This window comes from Microtus oregoni, unplaced genomic scaffold (genome assembly GCF_018167655.1).
Source record: "Microtus oregoni isolate MIOR12 unplaced genomic scaffold, Mior012 000025F_ref0000491, whole genome shotgun sequence".
Taxonomy (NCBI): Eukaryota; Metazoa; Chordata; class Mammalia; order Rodentia; family Cricetidae; genus Microtus; species Microtus oregoni.
Genome location: NW_024543084.1, coordinates 16,996,474 through 17,010,832, shown reverse-complemented (window position 1 = coordinate 17,010,832; position 14,359 = coordinate 16,996,474). Strand labels below are relative to the sequence as shown.

Genomic DNA, 14,359 nt, shown 5'->3' with positions numbered 1-14,359 from the left:
GTTTCTAAGTGCTTTATAAAATGGTACTGAGATTTCCTGACATTCTTTTTTTTTTTTCTGACATTCTTAAGCCCTTAAGCACATCTTCCGAACAAATGTATGATTGAAGTAATAGGGGCGGCGGGGCTGCGTTCCCAGCACCCCGGCCACCTGCTCGGCTAGCTTATGCCCCAAAATAATTACACAGACACTGTATTCTTTTAAGCACTGCTTGGCCCTTTAGCTCTAGCACTTACAGGCTAATTCTCACATCCCGATCAACCCATCTCTAATAATCTGTGAGAACCGGTCTTACCGGGAAGATTCTAGCCTAGTCCATCCTGGGTTGGAGCTTCATGCCGTGAGCGGGGCATGGCGTCTCTCCCAGGCATCTGCTCCAGAGAGGAGAGCTGTCGAGACTGAGCTCACTTCCTCTTCCTCCCAGCGTCCTGTTCTGTTTACTCCTCCCACCTATCCTCTAACCAATAAAATGGGCCAGGGCAGTGCCTTTATTAGCCAATGACCTTCCTCCATCATATGATCACAAAAACTTGTCCTAGTGCACAAGAAAAAGCTGCTTTTGTTGCTGGGATCATATAACCAGAGAGCACCCTGGTCCACCCTTGGAGAGACTCTTCAGAGAACCTTGGGTCTTCCAGGTGAAGAGCCCTTCTGCGTGTGTCCGCCTGCCAGGGGACGCTTTGCTATTAAGACTCGGTTGATGACTGCTCATCCAGAGGACTGGGATCCCATCCCCACCCCCACATGATGCCTAACAACTGTCTGCCACAAAAGCCGCAGGGGGGTTGATGCCCTCTTCTGGCCTGCAAACACCCTACATGCATGTGGTACATGGACATACAAGCAGACAAAATACCCATACACATGGAAGTACTAAAATCATTATATTTTTTAAAAGACTCAGTTGAGGACTCGGGTGCTATCTCAGTGAGGAGATTCAGGACCTGAGTTCAGATCCCCAGCACCCACAGACAAGCCCAGTGTGGTGTTTCATGCCTAAACCCCAGTTCTCAATGGGGTCTCTCCAAACCCTTGCTGGCCGGCTAGTCCAGCAGAACTGGTGAGCTTAGGGTTCAGTGAGACCCTGTCTCAGAGGGCAAGGAAATACATAACTAAGGAACACATCATGGTGTCAGCCTCAGACCTGCACATGTACCTGCACAAACGTGTATGTGCATGCACACATGCATACACACACACACACACACACACACACACACACACACACACAACTCCATTGTTCTGTCTTGGTATTACCTAAAGTGTCGGTTTCAAAATTTGTCTCCATTTATATATATTTTCCTCTTTATTTTCAATTCCTGTAGCTATACATTGCCAACTCAGAATTGCCAGACCCCTTCTAGGGGAAATATTTCAGTTGGTGACCTGTCTCTGTGTTTTCCTTTTTCAGCTTAGAAAATGTCAGTATTCTCTAGGCTGCCTCTTCAGAACAATGCAGTCCCATCTTTGCAAGTCTAAGGCTATGGGTCCTGAAGGGGAAGCCTGCTCTTTGCTCAGCTAGAGACAATCCAGTGTTAGGCTCAGTTCTTGAAGGTGGTCCTTGGCCTTCCTTGAACTTGGAGGATGTGAACACGTCTCTCCTGGGCAGTCACACATACCACAAGAGCAAACACAGGTTCTTCTGCTGCCCAGCTGAGTCTGTCGGCACTTAGGACTAGTTGAGAATAGAAGTGAAGATGGAAGCCTTCCACTTATCCCCAGAAACCACAATAGGGCTAAGAGAGGTGTCAGAAAGAAAATGAATGCCTGTTGGAACCGTTTGCAGTTCTCAGCACTAGGGGCATAGCTCTGGGGGAGAGCACTTGCCTGGCATACGAGAGGCCCTGGGTTTGATTCCTAGTGCTACAAAAACAAAAACTGTCCACAACACCGTGTGACTAAGATCCTAGCAAACAGTGCTTGCCACCTCCTGGCCTTCACACCCACTTCAGGGGCCATTGTGAGGGAGGTGAGGGAGAGCTAACTTTACCCCAGAAACAGAAATGAATAAGGTCCCAGGAAGTGTGACATGTCACCTGGGGAACAGAAAAAGTGTTCGTGTGGTGTGAAGGTCCACACAGCGACCTGGATGAATTTCCTGTAAACATGTGCTGTTTTCACTTTAAGATTTTATGGCCTTATATGGGTCAGTAAGCACCTATATATTAAGACAATATCAATCTCTTGTAATATGTAATGTTTAACGATTTTGTTGAATCAGCAACACAGAAAAAAATTAATAGCTACCTGGGACTTCCTTTTATGCTAAACTAACATCAGCCCTCTTAAAAAAAAAAAAAAGTAAAAGGCACCAATTTGCCCAGCTTCTAGGTGTTAAAGAAAGCCAATTACCAGTGTTTCTATTGCCCAAGGAACATGATGGTCGTGCAGAGGCAGGCCGTAGTGCCAGAAGCGTGAAGGCACTGCTTCCCTATGGTACCCGTGTTTGAAAGGAGGTTTTCTCCTAAGGAAGATAATGGAGCCCAGGCCCCGGTCGCTGCCGAGCCTGGCGCAGCTCATCCCATGGGCTATCTGTGTTACTGTTTCAGGTGTTGCACTCTGCATTTCCATCTGGTGGGACACAGTGCGTTCTTTCTGGTCCACTCACTCTCCAATGCTTGTGTCACCTCACAGCCTTGGGAACCCCAGTGTTTCTGCAGTAATTTCCCTCACGAAGCCGTGTGCGCAGAGCCCTGGGGCCAGGCCTTGCTGGTTTCCACTGACGCCGGCGTCTTGCTAGTGGATGGTTAGTGAGTAGCAACTCCTACAGATGTCCTTTTTTGTGTGACTTGTGGTACTTCTAAGGTGGGTGACTGCCAGTCAGCTCCCAAGGGGAGTTAACCAGGTTTGTTTTTCTAATCAGATTAACCCCTTGTTTCAGACAGGCGCTCTGAGGGGTATATTTTGAGTTCAGCATGCTGGAATGTTCATCCCTTCCTCCAATCTCCAATTCGTTCCCAGATACTAAGCCACCTACTAAAAGAGTATTCTTCAGCGAGCACTCACTGTGGTCTCAGTACTTATCTCATGATGACAGACATACTATTTCATATCATTTTCTTAGAGACATGTGCTTTCTTGAAGCCTTTAAAAAAAATCTTGACTAGAAAAAAAACTTGATACCTAAAACAAATCATATGAATCTTAGAAAACTGTATTTATGGATAGAGAAGCAGAAAGATTTTGACAAGAAGACAGATTGCAGCTCGGTACTAAATGGCAGGTTCTGACAGCGAGCTAGACCAGTCACACAGAGCAGCCAGCACAAGGCAAACCTCGGCCATAGTGATGACAGGACGCAGATTCTAGGACAGCAGCAGGTGCCTCCAGATTGCTCCAGACTCCAATGAACAACAGAGGACTCACACACACGCATCAAGTCTCTGGGGCTTCTGAGGGAGCCACAAGCCCTAGAGAAGCCTCGGCTTCACAAGCACATTCTTTGGTGAGCATGGCTTGGTGCACTGAAACGACATCCCCTCCTACAGCAGGGCCTAGTTGTCCCTCTGACATCTGCCTAGCACACTCGCTAGCCCCCCGCCGCTCTGTTCCAGGCCCTGTGCCAGGGGCTTCCTGTGGGGTGGCAGGAGAACAAACTGGCCTTACCTGTGATTTTCCAGAGGTCCCATAACCTAATTCTATCTATGGCTGATTTAATACAATGTCGAGAACTTAAAACCCATCCTGTTTCCCATAACCTAATTATATCTATGACTAAGTTAATAGAATGTAGGTAGCTTAAGACTCATCAGCTCAGAATTTAAATCCTTAATTTGAGAAACTCTGTGGTTTGAGGAAAACAGAGGGCAAGTGTATATAGTTCGGCAGTACAGCACTTGCCTGGACCGTAAGGCCTGGGTTCCTCATCCCCCAGCTCCAAAAAGAAAATCTACCTTCTCTGAGCCTCTGGTCTCAAAAGCTGAGGAGTTGTTTATAACAGCGGAACGTGTGAGACACACTGGGGACGAGGATTGGAACTGCGGGGATGGCAGGACCTCTGGCTTCCTGTGCCCAGTGCCTGCAGTGGCCTCTGGTCCAGGCAGCTGCTGCCTTTACCATGTTCCCAGTGTCTTCTAAAAGCTCACAAAATCCTTGGATTTTTGCCAGAAGTTTCATTTTATTTTCAAAAATCCAAACTGTCTTTAGTTATTTAGTCTTCTGATTTTATCGATGACAAAGCAGAGGCCTGAAGTAACAGCATGGCCGATATAAAATCACATGACTGACACACACCAGCCACATTGCTCTTCAGCACAGTAAACCCCTCCAGCATTTCTGGTTTGACCTTGACACCAATTTCCAAAACCACAGTCCCAGGTAAATAGGTCTGAGAATTTTGCACTAGTTTTCCTTTGAGATCAAAGAAAGTATTCTGTGTCAAGACTGGATATAACCTCAGAGCAAAACCCAGAACAAATAAGAATTGTTTTTTGTTGTTGTTGTTGTTTTTTGTTTTTTGTTTTTTTTTTTTTTTTGGTTTTTCGAGACAGGGTTTCTCTGTGGTTTTGGAGCCTGTCCTGGAACTAGCTCTTGTAGACCAGGCTGGTCTCGAACTCACAGAGATCCGCCTGCCTCTGCCTCCCGAGTGCTGGGATTAAGGGCGTGCGCCATCACCGCCCGGCTTTATTTTTTTTTTTTTAAAGTTAGGAACCAAACCAATATTATCAAGTGTTTTCTGAAGCTGTCCCTCTGCATCCAGAGTCTCATAGCGGCACTGGTATAAAGGCTGCTGTGATCCTCCAGGAAATCCCTTTCTTTCCGCCTTGACAAGGCGCGCAGGCTGTCCCTCCCCTGTCCAGTGATGCCTGCCGTTGGTGTTGGCAGCGCGGAAGCCTGAGCTCTTTCTGCATCTCACTCTGTTATTTCTTAGTCTGCCTTCTGCTCTGCACACAGTCACATTACAGGCTGTTTTCTGTGAGTCAGTCTGTCCCTTTCGTTCAGGCTGAGCCCAGTCTAGCCCTTTAGCCTTTGCTCCATGTCGTTAGCCTTGCCCTGGAGAATCTGCTTCTTTCAAGCTCATTGTCTTTAAAGTCTCGGGACCCTCTGCACTGGGAGCACAGCAAATCTGCTTTGAGGGACAGGTCACTGAGTAAGTAAGCTGTTTTATGGTAACAGAAACACTCTCTCTAAAAGACTTCATCTTTATACCACGATTACAAAATGGAAGAATGAATCAAGCAGCCGTTAAGTCCGTCACTTTCTCCTGTCCTTGCCTTCTCTCCTTCCTGTCTGCATACAAACCCTTCAGCTCACTGAGGAGTGGATGGGGAATGCATCCTGATCCACTCTGGGCTTGGCAGTACACAGTGCACCTCTGTTTCCAGGGTGTGAGGAGGTGTTCTATCCTTTTTGGCTCCATAAGTGTAAGCAGTGACCTTGAATGAGTTTTATGAACACTTTAGAGCATCCAGTTCCTCTTTGGTTAAATAGGAGCATTACAAGTGCCAGCCTATTGGGGAAATGAGGCATCTAAATTCAAGACCGTAGGAAGTGAGCCCTTAGTGGAGTGGCCTGGCACTTCTCATGCTCCTGTGGACCCATAAGATAACTGCAGTTGTTCACCCAGATGGGACAGTACTGGAATGATCATTCCACGTTTACAGAGCCCCTGGTATCAATAGAGAAGGGCAGACCATGACTGATGCTTCTTCCATCTAAAAGGGAGGACTAGAAGCAAGGGGGGGTCTTTAAAGGGGGACTGGAAGCAAGCCCTGTGTGACTAAGGGAGACAGGGACAGGCTATTTATCTCATGGGACCTGATATAGGCAGATCCAGAGCCCTCCATGCCTGCTGGAGCTGGAACCCCTTCTCCATTGAGGATGCTGTCCTAATGACAGAGGCCCTGCCTTGATGGGAAGCATCCCGAGATGGACCAACTCCCAGCTCTGTTTCTACTTCTGCAAGAGGACTGAGCCCCACATCCCCTTGTACCTAAATTGTGAGGAAACAGACCAACCCAAGCCCATAGCAAAGCCTTGAAGAGTAAGTGTAGAAGAAGAAGGAGCCGGCCACCTGTACCTGAGATGTCCACACCATCCCTGGTGGCCTCAGCCTTGTCCTTCCACAGCAGACTACCCCTAACAATTCCCTTAGGGTCCCTGAGAGGCAACGATGTAGTTATTACCACTCGCAAGTTCCAGATAATCTCAAAGTCGAATTCTGTTCATAATGGCAGTGTCATGAGCTGTCCACCGGAACTCTCTCTGGGTGTTTTTACTTCCCATTGTCTGTTCCTGGTATTTAGACAATTTAGCTGATACTTCTCCCATTCTTTTGTCTCAAAAAATATTTCAAATTCCTATCTGAAAAAGTATTTAAAATGAATAAGCAGTAAACTAAAGAGATGGTTCAGAGGTTAGGAGCGCTTGCTGCTCCTCCAAAGGTTCTGAGTTTAGTTCCCAGGACCCATGTGAGTAACTCACAACCACCTGTAACTCTCGCTCTGGGGCATCTTAAGTGCTTGGCCTCTGAGTACACCTGTACTCTTGTGCACATAGCTGCATGCAGACACAAACACATAATTAAAAATAATAAAAACTATATATATACATATACGTATATATATATATATGGAAGAAGCTAGGCATGGCGGTGCACACCCATAATCCTAGCACTCAGGAGGCAGAGGCAGGCAGGTCTCTGTGAGCTAAGGCCAGCTTAGTCTACTAGTGAGTTCCAGGACAGCCAGGGATACACAGAGAAACTTTATCTTGAAAAACAAAACAAAACAAAAACTATATAAGCAGACTACTGTTGATATAGACGGAGGGCCTGTGAGGGATGGGACATGTTTGTACTCACTTTAAATGTAAAAAGAAGTATTAAATTTACTTTCTTGAGAAATGCATGAAATAATACAAAATATAATACTTTGTATTATAGTATTAGAAATAAAAGAAGTAGCTGCTCTTTTTCCCCTGTGGTGTTCAGTCCTTTGATAAAACCCCTATAAATTTGGAGTTGAGACACGCTGCTCTTTCTTTGGTGACATGAACAAGAAAAACAACTTCCTTTGGTATCCCTGCTGATATGCCTGCCTGCCCGCCCGCACCCCACGGAGAGGTCTGGATGCCACTGAGCAGTGCTTCCGCTCCTTATGAGAGCTGGAGAAGCAGCTCCATCCTTGGCTAGAGAGGCTCAGGTCAGCCCCAGGCATGCGTCATGGTTGTGCAGTGGAGTAACCAGACTTCTTTTCCAGACGGCCTTCCATCCGTGCCTGTGTTCGACAGAACTCTGCCTGTGAAGCAGATCCACGTGCTCGAGGCCCTGGACATCCTTGTTCTCCGAGCAGACAAAGGTGCTGCCCTCAGATGGTAGTGGCTCTGGGAAGAAATGAGGGCAGGTGTAACCTGCAGCAGACCTCAGGGTCACTGTTCCTTTTCCTGCTGCCAGTGCAGTGGTCCTTTGGTGGCCCATGAGTCGTGGTAGCAGAGGGACGGAGAGTATTATTCTCCCATGATTATATTGAGTAAACGTTCTATAGCATGCCCCGAACACCTCCCAAGCCTGGTATGCACATCTGCCCTGGGAGTCCCAGCAGATCATGGCTTCTCTATCTGCCCTGGGAGTCCCAGCAGGTCGCGGCTTCTCTATCTAACCCCTCCTCTGCCTTCCCTCACTGTCACCAGGGAAAGATGCCCGCCTGTTTGTCTTCAGGTTGAGTGTGGTGCAGAAAGGCCTTGACAGCAGGCAGACTGGAAGGAGCAGATCTGACTGCAGAGAAAACAAGCTGGAGAAAACCAAAGGTGAGGGCCGGGGAGTAACTTAGTGGGTGAGGTTCAGTTCCCGGTGTAAGGTGTAAGCCATCCCTGGCTGCAGAGTGAGTTTCAGACACTGTCATAAAGGAAGAAAGAAACTTTGTTAAAATTTTCAGGCTACCTACAATAAAAATGAAAATCGGGGAACAAAAAACCAATTCCTCTGGGGGGAGATGAGCAGGGGTATGGGGCTGTAGATCAAGGGAGCACTCTTGCTGAACACCCACAAAGCCCTGGGCCTGAAGAGATGACCCAGAGGTCAAGAGCAATTGTTGCTCACACGGCAGCTCACAACTGCCTGTAACCCATCTGATATCCTCAGACACAAGACACATACATGTACATACATGCAGGCCAAACACTCACACACGTTGCCATAGTTCCTCTTCTGCTGTGCTCAGATACCATGACCGAGACAACTGTTGTATTAGCATGATGTTAGTATGATGTTAAGCTCTTTGGACTCTTTTGGGGGGTCCACCAACCACCTCCCAAATGGAGGCTTATTCTTAGTTATAAATGCCCAGCCTTAGCTTGGCTGTTTCTTGGCAGCTTTTCCTTAACTTATATTATCCCCTCTACTCTCTGCCTCTGCCCTTTCTTTCCTTACTTCTGTAGATCTTACTCTTCCACCATGGATTGCTGTGTAGCTGAATGGCTGACCCCTGACATCCTCCTCCTTCTCGGGTTACTACTCCGAATCTTCTCCCTGCCTGCCAGCCCCACCTGTCCTTTCTCCTGCCTCGCTATTGGCCGTTCAGATCTTTATTAGACCATCAGGTGTTCCAAACAGGCAAAACATCACAGCTTCGCAGAGTTAAACAAATGAAGCAGAAACAAAAGTAACACACCTTAAAATAATATTCCCAGCAAACTGTAGAAGAACTGATCTATTGGGGGATTACAGTTTCAGAGGGTGGGTCAGTGACCACCATCGCGGCAGCAGGCACCAGAACAGTAACTGAGGGCTCGTATCAACCGTGAGGCCAAGAGCTAACTGGGAATGGTGTGGGCTTGTGAGACCTTGGAGCCAGTGACACCACCTCCGACAAGCCACACCTGCTAATCCTTCCCAAACAGTTCCACCAACTTAGGACCAAGCACTCAGATCTATGAGCATATGTGGTCTGTTTTCATTCAAACTACCTCACACATAATCCAAGAAGAAGACAGATAGATAAAACCAGGCCTACCATCTGTAGACTAGAAGAGGCCGCCTTTCCTAACTTTGTTTTCATGTCCATCTTGCCTGGTGTATTAGTGTCTTTACTACTTGCTGTGCCAGATATCAGGCAAGAAGCAGCTTACAGGAAGGAGGGTTTTTGCTTACAGTATAAGCAGGCGCAGAAGCACGCAGTGGCTGCCTGTGTTTCTTCTCAGTCAAGAAGCAGAGAGCAGCTGGGTGGAGGTGGCGCACACCTTTAATCCAGCACTCAGGAGGCAGAGGCAGGAGGATCTCTGTGTGTTTGAGGCCAGCCTGTACTACAGAGCAAGTTCCAGGACAGTCAGGGCTACACAGAAAAACCCTTTCTCCAAAAACCAAAAACGAAGAAGAAGCAGGGAGCGGATGGGAAGTGGGACTAGGCCATAAGCAGTGACTCACTTCCTCCGGTGAGGCTCCACCTTCTAAAGGTTCATAGCCTTCCAAAATGGTGACTCTAGCTGGGGACCAAGTGTTCAGACACGTGAATAGGGGATACCTGGTATCAGAGACATACTTGGTCTGTCTTAGATATGCTTCATTCCGAGGGTTCTTAGGAACCATTGCCAAGGTCCCCAGACCTGGAGGCTACCAGCCCTCCCTGCATTTTTAACGTCACCCTTCCTCTTCCCAGGATGCCACCTCTATGCTATTAACACTCACCATAGCAGAGAACTGAGAATCGTGGTTGCAATCCGTAATAAACTGCTTCTCATCACAAGGAAACAACACAACAAGCCAACCGGGGTGTCGGGGGCCTCGCTCCTGTCACCCCTGTCGGAGTCACCTGTGGAGGAATTCCAGTACATCAGGGTAGGTTTGCTGTCCAGCTTCTGCTCTCCTGGCCAGGGGTTAGCTGCCTCCCTGACTGGTCCCGAGACTGTCCTTACTCTTCAGTATCCCCCGCAGAGTCCCAGCCTCCTGTGCCCTAGCCTGCCCAGATATCTAAGCTGTGTGCTCATCCACAGTACCCTCTGCAAGTCCTGGGCATGGCCGTGCAGCATTGGCCTGTGCACAGTCTCTCCCACAGAGCTTGCCCTTTAGGTGGGCAAGCAAACACCTGATAGTCGGCAGAAATATGCACTGAGGCTGGGTTTGGTGACACACCTCTTTAATCCCAGCGTCTGGAGGCAGAGGCAGGCGGATCTCTGTGAGTTTGAGGCCAGCGCGGTCCACATGGTGAGTTCCAGGACAGCCAGAGTTATATAGTGAGAACTGTGTCTCAAAAAATAAAAGGCTATAGATCGTGAAGCTATGAAGTGCTCCCAGCATCGGCCACGGGAGCTGAGTGTCGCCCTAGCAAACCGAGAAGACATTTTCACTCGGTTAAGGCCTCCCGAAGGATGCACGCTGGTTTCTGCAGCTGTTCTGGGGACAGAAATACTCTGCTAGTTACACTAAAGTTAAAATCGTATTCTAATTAGGTGTCAGCCTTCTCAAGACTAATTACCAACCATAATGAATATTTATATAAAGTAGTTAGGTAGTGTGAGCTTTGAAATCAGATTCACAGAATTCAAATCATAGCTTTACCACATATAAACTTTGTGACCGTAAGCAAGCAGCTTGACCTTGGAGCCACCATTTCTTCCTCCATAGAGTAACAGCCAGACCTGATTCCAGGGGTCGGTGCAAGGATTCCGTGAAAACACCACCCAGCATGTGTGATGCAGTCAACGGTTATATGCTATTACTGTCACGAGACAGACAGTAGGGACTACAGCTAACTGGGCAGTGAAATCAGGTTGTGAACAGAGGTCTGAGACTTGAAGGAAAGTTACAGGAAGGAGGAGACTGGCAGGACCCTGTCTGTACAGCCCAGCTCTGCTGGCATCCGGGCTGGACTCTTCAGAGAGGCTGTCTAAAGACGGCCACTGTATGCTAACCCGTGTGCTGCTCATCCCCGCCCACACAGGAAATCTGTCTGTGTGACTCCCCAGCTGTGATGACCTTAGTAGACGGGCCGACGGAAGAGAGTGACAACCTCATCTGTGTGGCATACCGCCACCAGTTCGACGTGGTAAATGAGAGCACAGGAGAAGCCTTCAGGCTGCACCATGTGGAGGCCAACAAGGTACGTGGACAGCTGTAGGAACTGATTGCTAATCTGAGAAAGCAGGGGGCTTTATCTTCTAATTCCAGACACTATGATGTGGCTTCTTAAAAATTACATCCTCTAGTGAGGTGTGGAAGTCCATGCCTACAGTTCGTAACCTTGTGAAGCTGAGGCAGGAGGATCATGAGTTCAAGGTTAGCCTGGGCTACATAGTAGTTTGAGGCCAACCTGGGCCACATGAAACCTTGTCTCAAAATAATAATAATAATAAAATTACATGCTGTGCATCTGTATCATACGATGTGCACCTTAGCCTGGAGCACATGAAGCTGCCATCAAAGGGCAGAATTTCTGGACCCCAGGAGGACAAGGGATGGCTACAGTGCAGGCTGAGCACCCTTGTCTCAAGTCTGGACCATAGCAGCCCAGAGCCGGGTGTGCTGCAGACCCACTCGACTGCCTTGTTCTGCCTTTATAGGAAAGACAAGTGGAGGTGGAGACATACTGGGTAACCTAAGAGCCCAGAGACCCCACATGCTGGAGGCAGGAGAAACCTCACTCAGTCTCCTCAGAGACGTCCTTTCCTCTCGTGTCAGACAGACACAGTGCTGTCTGCTTGGGTCAGGTGGCACAAATGGTAACCCCGTGAACCTAAGCATTCTGGGTAAATAAGAGCACTTGGGAGCACAGCTGGATTCAGACCTAGAAGGGCAGGACAGTGGGTGAGAAAGTCCTACCCAGAAGAGAAAGGAAGCAAAGATATTTCTCTCCCACCTCAGGTCCTTGTAACCCTGGCCCAGCGGGTTACGAGGTGTAGTGTGGGTGCCGTGCAGCACCCTGGTTTCCGAGAACTGGGGGCCACTGCTGAGACACTCCTAGCTCAGGGAGGTTTCTCTGAGTGTCCGCATCCCACCACTGTCATCACTGCCTCTTATCATTGCAGGTTAACTTTGTGGCGGCTATTGACGTGTATGAAGATGGAGAAGCCGGCCTGCTCCTGTGCTACAACTGTAAGTCAGGGATCTATCTGCTCATATGCAAACAGCCCATTTTTCAGTGTGGTAGAATGGGATCTCCCCCTAGATGACTTGATGAACTCTTGCGGGGTACACCAGGGATCATCTAAAATCCACATCCCAACCTGCACCACAGACTGTGCCCAGACCTCTCAGTGGCATGCTTACCAGGGCTGCCACCGTGCCCTGCTTCCAGGGTATGAGATGAGGATGGTGGCCTCCAGCTAGCAGGCCCTTACTATGTGCCAGGTACCCCTGTGTCATTCAGATTTTCACCTACAGTGGCCCACAGCAGGCTCACTTCTCTGCTGCAAGTGGAACTAAGGCAGAAGAGACTTGGGTTGTGTAGCTGCTCAGCATCAGGGCCGGGGTTTGCATCCGACCCTCTTGACCCCAGTACCAGACTTTATCTTCTGTTACTACAGGGTGAATGTCCCTCACCTGGGGTGTTTACACCTAGAGTGTTCTAGTTTCCTGACTTTTAGACTCTGGTTAGTTCCACATGTATAACTAGCTATCCTGGGAATGGAACCCAAATGTAAACACAAAATTCATTTACATCTCATAGACACCAGCCCTAGACCAGAAAGTAATTTCTTGAGTTTGTTGTTATTTTTTAGTGTATCTTAATTTTTTATTTTGCTTTATTTTTTTATTTTTGTTTTGAGATGGGTTCTCACATAGTTCTAACTGTCCTGGAACTCAATATGTAGACCAGGCTGGCCTCAAACTCACAAATATCTACCTGCCTCTGCCTCCCATTTGCTGGATCAAAGATGTGCTTCAGAACACCCAGCAAGAGTGTCTGAATTTGGGCTGTGGCCCATCAGATGAGGTAAGGTTTGGGATTTTCCACCTGTTAGCACTTAGAAAGTTTCAGATGTTAGGTCAGTGTAGACTTCAGATTCTTTCGGAATAGAGTGCTCACCTTGTGACTTTCCTTTTATCGGAACTCTGTCAACCTGGCTGACCTTGAACTCTAGAGATCCTTCTGCTTCTGTGTCTGCCTCCAAAATGCTGGGATTAAAGATGTGAACCAGGATGCCTGGCTTTTAACCTGTAATTTTTTTTGTGGTTTTTTTTTCCCCTGCTACTAATGAATTTAGCCTAAATTTGGCTTATGTAGCTCAATTAGGTTAGTTTGGGTATACCATCAGGGTTGGTTTTGAGCAGAGCAAATATACCAGATACTGACTTCTAGCATTTTCAGAATTAATTAATAGCTCAGGGGTCACCAGTATTTGTCAAACATGTAGAGAACCCAGGTTCAGTTCCCAGCACCCACGTGTCAACCACAGCCATCTCCAGTTCCAGGGCACACAACTCCCTCTTCTGACTTGAGGGCACCAAGCTTGCATGTGGTGCACAGACGTATGCACAGCAAAAACACTCATGTACATAAAATAAGTAAATCCTTTTTTAGGTTATTTTTAAACAAATGGAAGTAAGATCATTTCCTGGGTAAGGTTTAACTTAAAAAAACCTTTTTTTTTTCAAACTAGAATCATCAATTTCTAGAGTAACAATTCTGGTTATAGCTCATATATCAGATCAGATACTTTTATAAATAATTTATATTTAATATGGGAAACCCAGTTATCAACATAAAAATTTGTCCACAAGGTGTCATCTTTGAAATTCAGGATTTAACAGGGAATATCCAGAGTAGGCAGGGCAGCAGTTCTCCCTGAGAGGGACATTCATCCACAAGGTTGAGCCTAAGAATTCCTCAAAACAATGACTCTCGAGAATGTGGGCCTGTGGCTTTATTTTGAAAAATCTATGGGGAAAGAACTGGCCCTCCCTACCCCATCCCCCAGAAAACCTGAAAAGACTGGAGAGATGGTTAAGTCGTTAAGAGCACAGACAGTTCTTGTAGAGGACCTAGATCCAGTTCCCAGCACCCATATGGTGGCTCAGAATAACTGCAGTTTAAGGAGATTTAGTGACCTCTTCTGGCTTCTACAGGCACCAGGCACACATGTGGTCCACAGACATGTATGCAGACAAAACACTAATACACATAAAATAAAAATAAATAAATAAATAAAATTTCGAGTAATTTTTTTCATATTTTTGTTAAAAACTTTTCATTTTACATACTAACCCCAGTTCCCCCTCCCTCTTCTTCTCCCATCCCCCCATTCCCCTTCCCATCCCCCATCCACTCAGAAAGGGTAAGCCTTCCTTGGGGAGTCAACAAGATCTGGCATACCAACTTGAGGTAGGACCAAGCCCTTCCCTGCCATATCAGGGTTGAACAATGTATCCCTCCGTAGGGAATGGGCTCCAAAAAGCCAGTTTATGCACCTGGGATAGGTCCTGGTG

At 47.4% G+C, this 14,359-nt stretch overlaps 1 protein-coding gene across 3 annotated transcripts in view; it reads left to right on the top strand.

Annotated features, from left to right (window-relative positions):
• The window catches only part of Garnl3 (GTPase activating Rap/RanGAP domain like 3), a 144,806-nt gene that overhangs the window by 117,024 nt on the left and 13,423 nt on the right, over positions 1-14,359 (top strand). For all 3 annotated transcript variants that reach the window (XM_041674703.1, XM_041674705.1, XM_041674704.1), the window contains 6 exons: positions 2,635-2,746; positions 7,200-7,298; positions 7,630-7,746; positions 9,594-9,772; positions 10,875-11,033; positions 11,959-12,025. In XM_041674703.1, coding sequence (XP_041530637.1) covers positions 2,635-2,746; positions 7,200-7,298; positions 7,630-7,746; positions 9,594-9,772; positions 10,875-11,033; positions 11,959-12,025 — 733 coding nt within the window. The remainder of the gene's footprint in view (positions 1-2,634; positions 2,747-7,199; positions 7,299-7,629; positions 7,747-9,593; positions 9,773-10,874; positions 11,034-11,958; positions 12,026-14,359) is intronic.